Raw genomic sequence first — 12,749 nt, forward strand, 5'->3', positions numbered from 1 at the left:
AGAGAGGAAAGACCAGTCTGGCTCACAGAATTTCGGGGAACTATGCTGTCCTCATGATGCCTGGGAATGCTAGGTCCCCTGACAGTACTAGGAAATGCCTTATTCCTTTGCCCTCAGCCCATGCTCCTTCCCATCACCATGACCACTCACATCTCATGATAGGTGGCAGGGTATCATAAATAAAGATGGAAGGAACAGGACAATGACAACATTATTCCAACTGGAAGATATGTGTTCTTAGAGGACATAATAATCTCATCACTTATAATAAATTTTCACTTGGGTATGGATGCTTCTATCATGGCTATCCAGGATATTTCCTGTGTCTGTAAGTTGTCATCATTATCTGATAAATAGATATGATGAACACCAAAACTCTAAAAGTTGTATTTAAACAATTTGCCAACTGCTTTCAAATGAATGGAATTATTTTGACTATCTCTAGATCCACATGTCTAATGGTAGCAACCAGCACCTGGGGAAATTATATGGAATGTCAAATATTAGATTGATTCTCCTAGAGCTAGAGATTGATGGGGTGGATGAAGATTCTGGGGGAGAGGGAACTAAGGTCATGGGCGGTCTTATTACTGAAATGGTCAAGCTGACCTTCACATAGATGGAGGAAGCAAAGCCACAAATGGGTGACAGTTGAGACTTGTCAACTTCTTCAAGAGTGGTACTGGGTCTCATTACACAGGTGTGACCGGCGCAATGACTGTGGTGACTACAGTGATGAGAGGGACTGCTTGTACCCCACCTGCAGTGAGAGCCAGTTTACCTGTCAGAACGGGATGTGTATTTATAAGCAGGAAGTCTGTGATGGGGAAAATGACTGTGTAGACGGATCGGACGAGCTGGAGCACTTGTGCCACACTCCGGAGTCCACTTGTCCCCCTCATCAGTTCAGGTGTAACAACGGGAACTGCATCGATATGGTCAAAGTCTGCAACCACCTAGATGACTGCTCAGACAACAGTGATGAAAAAGGATGTGGTGAGTAGAACAGAAGATTTGGGAAAAGGCAAACAGGGAGACTGAATGTGGATTCTCAACCCATTATGACTCAGACTTTCCAGTCTGTCCTGTAAATAGAATATCACCAAGAAATTACTATTGCCTGTCTATCAGAAGGCAAGGATTTCATGGTATACAAGGTCAGTAAACGTTTTTCAGCTAATTCATCAGTTAAGCAGTCATTATAGAGAATGGAAGGTGAACAAATTCTTACCTTACACAGGGTAAACAGTGTTGATTCTATTTGAACATTTGAAGTGACTTGTTGCATGAGATGTCCTTCTGCTAGGATTCCTTTGCCTGTTCATTTTCATCCTCAGGTGACTGAAGGGGAGAGTTTTAAACCCTCTCTCACTCCAACCTCCCCAGGTAAACCTGTTGAGCAATGATAAAACGTAGAATTAATGGGAACATGTTCTCTTCCCTGTGTAGTTTCTGGGTGAGCTTGGCTGTGTGTCACAGGACCAGCTAGAAGTACACTCAGGAGGCTGCTGGCTAGCTCATCCTATTTTGTGAGAGCCAAATGTCTCCATCTCTTCCCAGCCCTGGGTTCAGTGATGTTGCCCTGGTAACCTGAAATTGGCTGTGGTGAGACAGTCACACCATGGAAATGGAAGATATTACAAATCACAGCATTCTCCTGCCCTCCATCCCCTGAGATCTGTTTTATCAGCATGCCACTAGCCGGGCTCTTTCCTTTTGTTCTTCTTTCTCCTCTCTCCTCTGCCATTTTACTTTTCAAATTATTGGTTACAAGGAGAGTAGCAGGTATAGGATTAGAAGTCAAACTTAATCTTATTAGTTATATTCAGTTGTTAAGTTGGGGAGGAAGTTGACAAATAGTGACTTCTGAATAATCTGCAGTCTTTAAAAAGCCCTTATTGTCTGTCATGTTTCATTAAGAACTGGGCTGTCAAGTGGGAAGCTTGATCCATTATGGTGGGTCTCTGGTGGACATTTTAGCTTCTCTAATACCTGTCTTTTACTTACAGGCGTTAATGAATGCAACGACCCTATACTCAGTGGCTGTGACCAAAACTGCACAGACACACTCACCAGTTTCTATTGCTCTTGCCGTCCTGGTTACAAGCTTCTGTCAGACAATCGGAGTTGTGATGATATTGATGAATGCACGGAGATGCCCTTTGTATGTAGCCAGAAGTGTGAGAATGTAATAGGCTCCTACATCTGTAAGTGTGCCCCGGGCTACATCCGAGAACCAGATGGAAAGAGCTGCCGGCAGAACAGTAACATCGAGCCCTACCTCATTTTTAGCAATCGTTACTATTTGAGGAATCTAACTCTAGATGGCTATTATTACTCCCTCATTTTGCAAGGACTGGGCAATGCTGTGGCACTGGATTTTGACCGGGTAGAAAAGAGACTGTATTGGATTGATGCAGAGAATAAAGTCATTGAGAGAATGTTTCTAAATAAGACACACAAGGAGACAGTCATAAGCCACAACCTACCAGCTGCAGAAAGTCTCGCTGTAGACTGGGTTACCAGGTAAGAAAACACAGAGGAGATTTTTAATAGTTAAAATGGTTTTTAAAAAACGTTATAGCCAGTGTTTTCAGCTTTATAAAAATCTTTTTGAGACAGAAAACAGAGTGAGCAGGGGAGGGGCAGAGAGAGAGAGGGAGACAAGGATTTCCAAGCAGGCTCTGCATTGTCAACTCTGAGCCTGATGTGGGGAGTCCTGAGATCATAACCTGAGCCAAAACCGAGAGTCAGACACTTGAGTGACTGAGCCACCCAGGTGCCCCTGTTTTTATCTTAGTAGACAATTGAATCCAAGCATGTGGACATCTCATTCATCAATTAGCTGGCAAGGCTCATAGGTTTATGCATACTCATTCCCTCATCCTCATTCTAAAAAGGGTGCTGCCGTGCTAATAGTTAAATAGTCTGACATCCAGGTTGGCTGGAACAGGGCTCACCCTCAGAGCTTAAATGACACTCAAATTCTAGGGGCCTTTGAATCCTTTGCTTTAAGACTCTGGTGAAAGTCGTGGACCCCTTCTGGATAAAAACACTTAGAACATTTACACTCACATAACTTTGCATCAGTTTTAGAGGGTTCATAGATCCCCCAAAGCCTCACATTAGATTAAGGAGCACACATTAAGAATTCCTGCCTTATAGAAAATAAATTGATTTTACTGAATAGCAATATATTGAGAACTGAAATACCCTTGAGGTAGAAGTTTCTAAAATAGTCTAATAAGCTTCTAGAGGTTCTTAAGTTTGATTAAGTAAATGGCCCAGAATAAGCAACTCATTTTGCCAGCCTAGTTTGACAAGGCTAGGTAGGGGTAAGGTTTTTCTGTATCTTAAGATTGTCATCATTCAGAGTTTCTTCGTGCAGTCTTAATAATTCATGTAGACAAGTCTGTTTGCTCGGCTCTACCACTTTTTTTAATAGTTTATTTTCCAATTGGTTTCCATATAACACTCAGTGCTTCTCCCCACAAGTGCCCCCACATTGAACATCACCGCTTTCCCTCCCTCCCCCCCCCCCCTCGGTCCATGGTTCGTTTTCAGTATTCAACAGTCTCTCACAATCTGCGTCCCTCACTCTCTCTAGCTCTGTCTCCTCCCTCCTCTCCCCATGGTCCTCTGTTAGGTTTCTCCTGCTAGACCTATGAGCGCTTCTCTGCCTGACTTATTTCGCTGAGCATGACACCCTTGAGGTCCATCCACTTTGCTACAAATGGCCAGATTTCATTCTTTCTCATTGCCATGTAGTACTCCATTGTATACATATACCATATCTTCTTGGTCCATTCATCAGGTGATGGACATTTAGGCTCTTTCTATGATTTGGCTATTGTAGAAAGTGCCGCTATGAACATTGGGGTACATGTGCCACTATGCATCAGCACTTCTGTATTCTTTGGGTAAATCCCTAGCAGTGCTATTGCTGGGTCATAGGGGAGTTCTATCGATTGTTTTTTTGTTTTGTTTTGTTTTGTTTTTGAGGAACCTCCACACTGTTTTCCAGAGCAGCTGCACCAGTCTACATTCCCACCAACAGTGTAGGGAGCGTTCAGCTCTACCATTTAAACTGTACTTCATGATGCTAATTGCTTTCCCTTCTGTGACTCTGCTCCTTTAAGCCTTTACATTGCCTGAGAAGGATGTCAGAATCCTTAGGTGAGGTGTGGCCCCAGAATTCCCTATGTGACAATCTCTTTAAAGTGGGAATTATATGTAGCTCACAATCTTGAATCTTCTGTTGCCACATTGCAGGAAGGTCAGTTTCCTGTTTCCCCTTGCCCCTGTTTTCCTGGGGGAGAGTGCCTTCTAATAGTGGTCTTTGTAATTCCACTAGAGCTTGGATAGGAAATTTGGTAGCTATCTGTGAAACAAGCAAAACGGCTTTATCGTGGTCTTTCATTTCAGAAAGCTCTATTGGGTGGATGCCTACCTGAATTGCCTCTCTGTCTCTGACCTTGATGGTCGATACCGCCGCAAGTTGGCCGAGCACTGCGTGGATGTCAACAATACCTTCTGCTTTGAACATCCCAGAGGAATTGCCCTTCACCCTCAATATGGGTATTGTCTCCCTGTAATCTTGGGCTCTTCTCTCATTCTGCCTCTGTAACCAGAAAGCCTGTTCACATAGTTCTCTCAAGGCCAATATCTTGCTGGGATTTGTCTTCTGCTTTTCTTAACTGGTAAATGGTTTAGTTATAATGTGTAGAAGCATGGCTTACTCATGATATTCATCAGCTGTTCTGTGTTTTTGCTATGACATACCATTTCACTTTTCAGGTCCTGTTTTGGCTGCATGCAGAGAAAATTGTGGTTAGAAAAAAAAGCACCACCTCTACTGGACTCTCTTTGTGAAATGCACTGAAAATCCCCAGTTAATCGTGTTCATTCTTGAACATTTCCTTTACATCATCCTTTTAAAAGTTATTTTGTTTGTTCTCTTTACTTTCTGAAAGACTCTATAGAATGTTAATTCTATTTCTCTAATTGGAGAAGAACTATATCTTTTGGCTGCTGACTTCTTTTGGCTTTAAAGACTGACCCGTTGTGTTTTCTCCAACAGGTATGTCTACTGGGCAGACTGGGCTCACCGAGCATACATTGGGAGAGTAGGCATGGATGGAATGAATAAGTCTGTGATTATTTCTACCAAGATAGAGTGGCCCAATGGCATCACCATTGACTACACCAATGATCTACTCTACTGGGCAGATGCCCACCTGGGTTACATTGAGTACGTGCATAGAAAAGGATAAAATAAAATAGGCGACTGCTTATTTCAGGGTTTGTGTTGTCTGTGTGTTATTCCCAGGCAGCTTCTAACTGCCTGTTGTTAGAACTCATTCTGAAGTCATTTCTAATCAAAATTGCAGTTTTAGAGTAGACTGAGCTCTGTGTTTATGGTACAGTATAGAGAGTGTGAAGGTTGAAGCCAGATAGGTTAGGTTTTTGTCCTGGTGCTTTCACTTTTTAATGGAGGTAGCAATCCCTCCCTTATTAGAGACAGCTTGGTACTCAACTCATCCTAGTTTCCTTATCCCTTTTTTAACCTGTTTTAAAAATGTTTTTTAAATGTTTTTGAGAGAGAAAGAGCATGAGTGGGGGTGGAACAGAGAGAGAGAGGGAGACACAGCATCTGAAGCAGGCTCCAGACACCAAGCTGTCAGGGCAGAGCTCGATATGGGGCTTTAACCAACTGAGCCACCAGGCGCACGTAACCTTTTTGTTTTTAAAATTGAGACATAAAACATTGATCAAGAAGTTCTTAAAGTTTTTCTGTAAGTTACCATAAAATATAATATTTTGGAGAATATTTTTAACATTGTATGTCTAACATCAAATTTCTTAGCTGCTAGCTCATCCCACCTCCCATTTGAGTTTTAGGGTCTACTCTAAAACTGCTCAGTATTTTGACATAGACTCATAGCAGTGAATGAGACCACGGAACGCGGGGGGCGGGGGGACCTGGAAATTTGGCCATAGATGCTCTGAGATATTCTTGAAATCAGAAAACCTTCTCTGGAATTGTATTTGTCTGGAAAGGTATTCATCAGTAGTGCTCAGGGAATGATTAATAATAAATGTGCCGCCAGCATATGCAAAGGGAAGCCTGCAGGCCTGTATTTTCACTCAGTACATTCCTTGCAGGTGACACTGAGAAACTTGCTGTCTCCTAAGAACAGCTTCTCCTCAGAAATGTTCATGAAAAGGCAAAAATCCCAGTTTTATATTGCTATCCTCTGATTTCTTCCAATAGCTTAGGAAAGAAAAATAGTGTCCATCCCAGGATATCAAAAGGTTGTTGAATGGAGAACCTTAATGTAAGGGGTTCTATGCCTGAGAGCTGAACCAGCTGCGTCTGTAGCAAAGCAACCATGGTTAGGATTTAGGGGTTGCTGAACTCCTGTGGCTATTCCTATTTTTTAAGCATGGCCTTCTCAATTTTGTTCAGCCAAAGTATGTTTTAAGTTTAGTTTTTATTTAGAGTCTAAGAGTTTGCGGGGAGGATCCTGGCTTAGCACTAGAAGTTGGAATTTTATTAATTGACTAGTCAGTTCGTCTATGCCTAAAGCCATTAGAAGAAAGGAGGAAGCCTCACTGATAGATTCTTCCTCCCACCCTAGGTACTCCGATTTGGAGGGCCGCCATCGGCATACCGTGTATGACGGGACTCTGTCTCACCCCTTTGCGATTACCATTTTTGAAGACACTATTTTTTGGACAGATTGGAATACAAGGACAGTGGAAAAGGGAAACAAATACGATGGATCAGGGAGGACTGTCCTGGTGAACACAACACACAAACCGTTTGACATCCATGTGTGTCATCCATACAGGCAGCCGATTGGTGAGTACATGACTGAGAATTCTGGCCCCGGTGCTTTAGGTTATGTGCATGCCATTCTTATTTCTTTAAGTATAAACACCATGATTTATAAAGACTATGATGTCACTTGTTAGTGTTTTCTACAAAACATATGGGAAAGGCTGCTTATAACTTTTTTTAAAAATTTAAATTCAAGTTAGTTAACATACAGTATAGTCTTGGCTTCAGGAGTGGAACGCAGTGATTCAACACTTACATATAACACCCAGTGCTCTTCCCAGCGGATGTCCTCCGTAATGCCCATCACCCATGTAGCCCATCCCGTACCCCCCTCCCCTCCAACCCTCAGTTTGTTCTCTGTCTCAAGAGTCTTTTATGGTTTGCCTTCCTCTCTATTTTCTTCTATGTTCATCTGTTGTGTTTCTCAAATTCCACAGATAACTGAAATCATATGATATCTTTCTTTCTGTGTAGTTCCATCTACCTTGCTGCAAATGGCAAGATTTCACTCTTTTCATTGCTGAGTAATATTCCATTGCATATAAGTATACAATATGTATATGTTCTTCTTTATCTAGTCAGTTGATAGACATTGGGGCTCTTTCCATAGTTTGGCTATTGTAGATAGTGGTATATAACTTTTGTTTCTTAACTTTTGTTTTTGATAAGAATTAAGAGTTATTATGTTGCTATATTTAATGAGCTGAAGTATTTGGTGAGAGGACTAAAGTATTTTAAAGTGGGTTAAATATACGATATCTCACCCCTAAATACTTAAAAAGCACCTTTGAAAAATAAGGACATTTCCTATGTAACCACAATAAATAATAACAGTTAAGAGATTATAGTCATTCCTTAATACCAAGATCAGCCTATTAAATTATTGATTTAAAGGCATTGTTTAAAATAAAACTATAATAATTATAAAACATAATTTATTAAATGTCTGTTTGCATAGGACATGTGTGTTAAACATATGTTATGCTTGTCACCTGGAAGGTAATAATGTTTAGAGCAACACAGTGTCTCATAAGTTGGGGAAATTTTTTTCTTTTGAACTAATATTCCTCATCATGTAATTAAGGCCTTTGCATGATTTAAAGATCATCTAGCAAAGATCTGAAATATGATTTGGGGATAGAATTGGTATTGTGCATCTGCTTTGTGGTGTTTTGTTAAAATATGATAAACTTATAAGTAAGAAAAAACAAGAATTGGCAAAAATAAAGATATTCAGGTTCCCCCACCCCTTTGGAAGATAATTGCCTTGATGTTATTTTAGCAAAAGTTCAAATTAGAGGTGACTGTCTGGATCAGTTGGTAGGGCACAGACTTTTGCTCTTGGAGTCATGGGCATACCACATTGGGCATAGAATTTACTTAATAGTAAAATATAAGTTCCGATTAGTCTTCACCTCCAAGTGATGACCCAGAAAATTAGTAAAGATGCTGCACTGTTCACTTAATTCTTAACCATACTTCTTTTGCCCATATTCTTAGAATGTAAGAATATAGCATCTGCTAGAAATAAAAACTGTTAGGTTTTGGGCACATGAACTTAAGCTAAGTTTCCTACCTGCTCTCCAAAGACTTTGAGAAACATATCTTGTCTAGTCCTAAACACCAGTGGGTGTGCCTTACTTCTGGAAGCACATAGATCAGTTTTTCTCAGAGCACAGCAACAGTTCTACCATCTGTCCTATTTATGAAATTTTGTAGGAAGCATCCAACTTGGATAATGATTTTTCTTATGAGAGGTGGCTACTTGATTAGGTGGGCTCACCTGTGCTTGATTTTGTAAAAAAATTTTTATGTCTTTATTTTGTTTTGAGAGAGAGAGAGACAGAGTGAGCAGGGGAGAGGAAGAGAGAAAGGGAGACACAGAATCCAAAGCAGGCTCCAGGCTCTGAGCTGTCAGCACAGAGCCCGATGCAGGGCTTGAACTCACGAACCATGAGATCATGACCTGAGCCAAAGTCAGAAGCTTAAACAACTGTGCCACCCAGGTGCTCCAGTGCTTGATATTTTAAGTGAATAAACATATATTTTCCTTCTTTCACTAGTGAACAATCCCTGTGGCACCAACAATGGTGGCTGTTCTCATCTCTGCCTCATCAAAGCAGGAGGGAATGGGTTCACCTGTGAGTGTCCAGATGACTTCCAAACCCTCCATATGCACAACCTCGACCTCTGCGTGCCCAAGTGCTCTAGCACCCAATTCCTGTGTGCTAACATGGAAAAGTAAGGCTCTCTCTTCCCTCACCCCACTGCCTCTCAATCCCTGTGGACACCTGTTGAACCTTGAGGGTCCAAAGGATGGGAATTTCCTAATGAACTCACATTTTGGGTAATTAAAGTGTTTTATTTGGAATGCACCGAGACTCTCTGTCTCCACCTTCAGATAATTTCTTCCATGAATAGAAGCAATTTGTTAACCAAAAAGTTGTACCTATATACACAAATATATATATCTGTAGAGAGGAAGCGAACAGAGTTTTTTATTTCTAATAATTTGTCCTAGGTGTCAGGGCTAAGACTATATACGTGCACACTGAAAAATAGCCCTCAAGAGTGGTAGAGTTTCTCTCTTTCCCACTCATATACTGGCCTAGCTTCTTAGTTAACTATACCAAAGGATCCAGGATTATATATTTAAATCCATTTTTGATCATTTGTATCTGTTACAAAACATGCCCACAGGTTATTTCCCTAACAAAGGCTGTAGGCCATTGATGAATGTGTCAGAGAATGAAGTCAGGGGGAGGTGTTAACTCAAATCACTGCATTTAAGATTCAAAGGCTGGTCATTTTGATTAATTAAAATATCTTAGATTAAGGATCTGGCATATGCCTATCTTGACCTAGGCTGTCAATAAATGTAATTGTCCTCTGCCTTCCCATCTAATACCCATATGCCTTTTATATCACACCAGCAGACACTCCCAAACAATTCCTGCTACCAGAACTCCCAAAACATACTCATCTGTCTTCTGTGGCAGGAATTTAATCATTAGGTCAAAACATTTTTTTCCAGCATAAATCGGAGTCTTAACAAACCTGTTCCATCTCGTCTGGTTAGTTATGTTTTCTCTGAAAACACAGCACGGTTAAGGGACTCATGCCTGTTATCACCTGGAATTCAGCTTTGACATCTTCTCTCCAGGTAGTCTCTCTCTACCAAGTGTTTTGCTGAGAGAAATGCTTCATTTTCTCTGTCAGGTGTATTCCTATCTGGTGGAAATGTGACGGACAGAGAGACTGCTCAGATGGCTCCGATGAACCGGTCCTTTGCCCACAGCGCTACTGCCCATTAGGCCAGTTCCAGTGCCAGGACGGCAACTGTACCAGCTCACACTTCCTATGCAATGCGCACCAGGATTGCCCTGATGGCTCTGACGAAGACCAGATTCTTTGTGGTGTGTTGGATTGCTTTACACCGTCTTTGCCCACATGTATAGTAGATTGTGTGCAAGCATGATTCTGTGGAGATTTCCCACATGTCATAACCCAAAAACTTGTCTTAGTAGAAAAGGCAAGAGTCTATACTATATTTTTATAAAGTTCTAAAGGTGTACTAAGGTCTCTGTAAGACAAACAGTTGAGGTACATGGTATGTCGTCTGCATCTGTGCTCAGCATAGAATCCTCCTTGGGAGCTAACACCGAGACTGAGGGTTTCCCACCCCCATTTTAAACAAGGACTTTTGTGTGCAACATTTATTTGTTTTCATTTTTATAAGCCAAGAAGGCAACCCTCCAAACTAAAAATGACAATGAACAAGAATGTGTTTGAAACACATTGTCCATTAGAACAGGGACAGGAGAAAGTGAATTTAGTAAGCCATCAGAGAGTAGTCTTGAACCCCTAATTCTGCATGCAAGAGAAAGATATTTATGAATTTGGGAGACAGTAATAGTCAAAAGCATAACTGACCATCTAGTTGTGCTGGTTGACAATAAGTGCATTAGGAGGTAAATCCTCTGAAAAGAAGTTGTGATCAGGCTCTCCAAGATCCATCAGTGTAAATCAGGAGCTTCTGTTCCTGACACTTTGCAACCAAATGTCCCTGCTTGCAGAGCATCACCGCTGCGAGTCCAATGAATGGCAGTGTGCCAACAAGCGTTGCATCCCTGAAGCCTGGCGGTGTGACTCGGAGAACGACTGTGGGGACAACTCGGATGAAGATGTTTACAACTGTGCCAGCAGGATCTGCCAGCCAGGCTATTTCAAGTGTGCCAACAACCACTGCATCCCCCAGAGCTGGAAGTGTGATGTGGACAATGACTGTGGAGACTTCTCAGATGAGCCAGTGTCTGAATGCAGTAAGTTCCTGTGGGAGGGACATGCATGACCAGGAGCAGGAAACCAGGAGGCCCCTGCTTTGGCCCCATGGCACGCTTCCTGTGGGCTCTCCTTGCTAACTCTGGCACTCCAAAGCAAACTATGGCTTGTAGGTTGAGCCAGAACCAGTTTCAAAAGTGTCTGATTCCTCAAGACCCTGGGTATCTAACTATCCAGAATATTTTGTATGTGTAGCACTTTCCACTTTGAGCCTTAGTGCAACACTGAGGTAGGGAATATGAGTGTTGCCTATTCCCATTTTACAGATGAGGAAACTGATGTTCACATTAAGTGGATGACCACATTTCTATTTCGCAGTGGAGTTGACACCCAGTTTCTTGTCCTTCCCCTCCCCAGTCATTCCCCTCCCCAGTCCCCCATAGTTATCCTGTAACACAAATGAGTGATACTGAGAGACTGAGGAAACTTAAGACTCTTTCTGTTCTTGGTAAATAGATGACACCTAACGCAGACACACAATGCCAGAATTAATACAGTTGGTAACATGGTAATTATTACTCCTTAATATGACAATGGAAGAGGTGTTTTTGGTGCTGTTTTCATGCAGGACTGAGGCTTCAGTCCTGACTTTGCTATTTCCTCTGTTTCAGTGAGCCATCGCTGTGACAACCATACAGAATTCAGCTGTAGGACGAACTACCGCTGTGTCCCACAGTGGGCTGTGTGCAATGGTTTCGATGACTGCAGGGACAACAGTGATGAACAAGGCTGTGGTAGGAGGGCCTACAGGGGGGTAGGGGGGAGGCAAGAAAATGTAAGTGTCAGGTGCCATCTAGGAGAGAACTCCATTTCCCATGTCATTGTTGTTGGTCTATTTAGCTCTGGAAAACCACCATCTATTAATTTTTCTACATTTTTGTAGCATTTAATCAGCTTGTGGGAGGAGCTTAATTTACATTATCTTATATGAAATCCATCCATAAGGATGTTCTTACTGGGGAGGATGTTAAGATATTAGGAACTTATATAATTTCTCCTAGATGTAGCATCCTTATTCACACTTGACATCTTTAAATTGTTTGTTAATAGTTTAATAGTTAATAGTCTAATAGTTTGATTAAAATTGATTGAAGGGGGTAGAGAAAAGATTTGGTATCTATCTCTAAAACAAATAAGTCAACATCAGAGTATTTCTCAGAGATTTTCTTTTTCTGAATGTCCCTCTGACCATACCAACCAGAAACATGGAAAGAACTTAGGGGACAAAAGACCCAATGTGTCGTAGCCCGAAGGCCGGGTCCCACACTCATCCCCCGGCATTTGGTGGTACCTGTTTCATCCACCCCACTGGCAGGGCAGAGAATCGTCGCTGGTTCTTTTCCTAAGGGAGGGAGAGAAAAACAGGGCAGGAGGGAGAGACGCAGAGAGTGAAGACAGCACTCACGGTTTCCGATCAGGCGAAAGAGAGAGAGAGCTTTATTCAGAAAACTGTCTCTTATGAAGGTTTCAAGGCGGGAAAACAAAGCAGCTGACCAAGGTCAGTTACCAGGTAAACAGAGTCAAATGAATATCAAAAGAAACGCCCAGATTTGCCTCAGCAATG

At 41.8% G+C, this 12,749-nt stretch overlaps 1 protein-coding gene across 1 annotated transcript in view; it reads left to right on the forward strand.

The window, feature by feature from the left end:
- Positions 1–12,749, forward strand: part of LRP2 (LDL receptor related protein 2) — a 180,479-nt gene that overhangs the window by 137,371 nt on the left and 30,359 nt on the right. Inside the window, exons 49-57 of the mRNA XM_029933311.1 lie at positions 701–996; positions 2,010–2,526; positions 4,426–4,578; positions 5,081–5,251; positions 6,642–6,865; positions 8,908–9,085; positions 10,064–10,260; positions 10,921–11,166; positions 11,797–11,919. Coding sequence (XP_029789171.1) covers positions 701–996; positions 2,010–2,526; positions 4,426–4,578; positions 5,081–5,251; positions 6,642–6,865; positions 8,908–9,085; positions 10,064–10,260; positions 10,921–11,166; positions 11,797–11,919 — 2,105 coding nt within the window. The remainder of the gene's footprint in view (positions 1–700; positions 997–2,009; positions 2,527–4,425; positions 4,579–5,080; positions 5,252–6,641; positions 6,866–8,907; positions 9,086–10,063; positions 10,261–10,920; positions 11,167–11,796; positions 11,920–12,749) is intronic.

Source organism: Suricata suricatta, chromosome 3 (genome assembly GCF_006229205.1).
Source record: "Suricata suricatta isolate VVHF042 chromosome 3, meerkat_22Aug2017_6uvM2_HiC, whole genome shotgun sequence".
Classification (NCBI taxonomy): Eukaryota; Metazoa; Chordata; class Mammalia; order Carnivora; family Herpestidae; genus Suricata; species Suricata suricatta.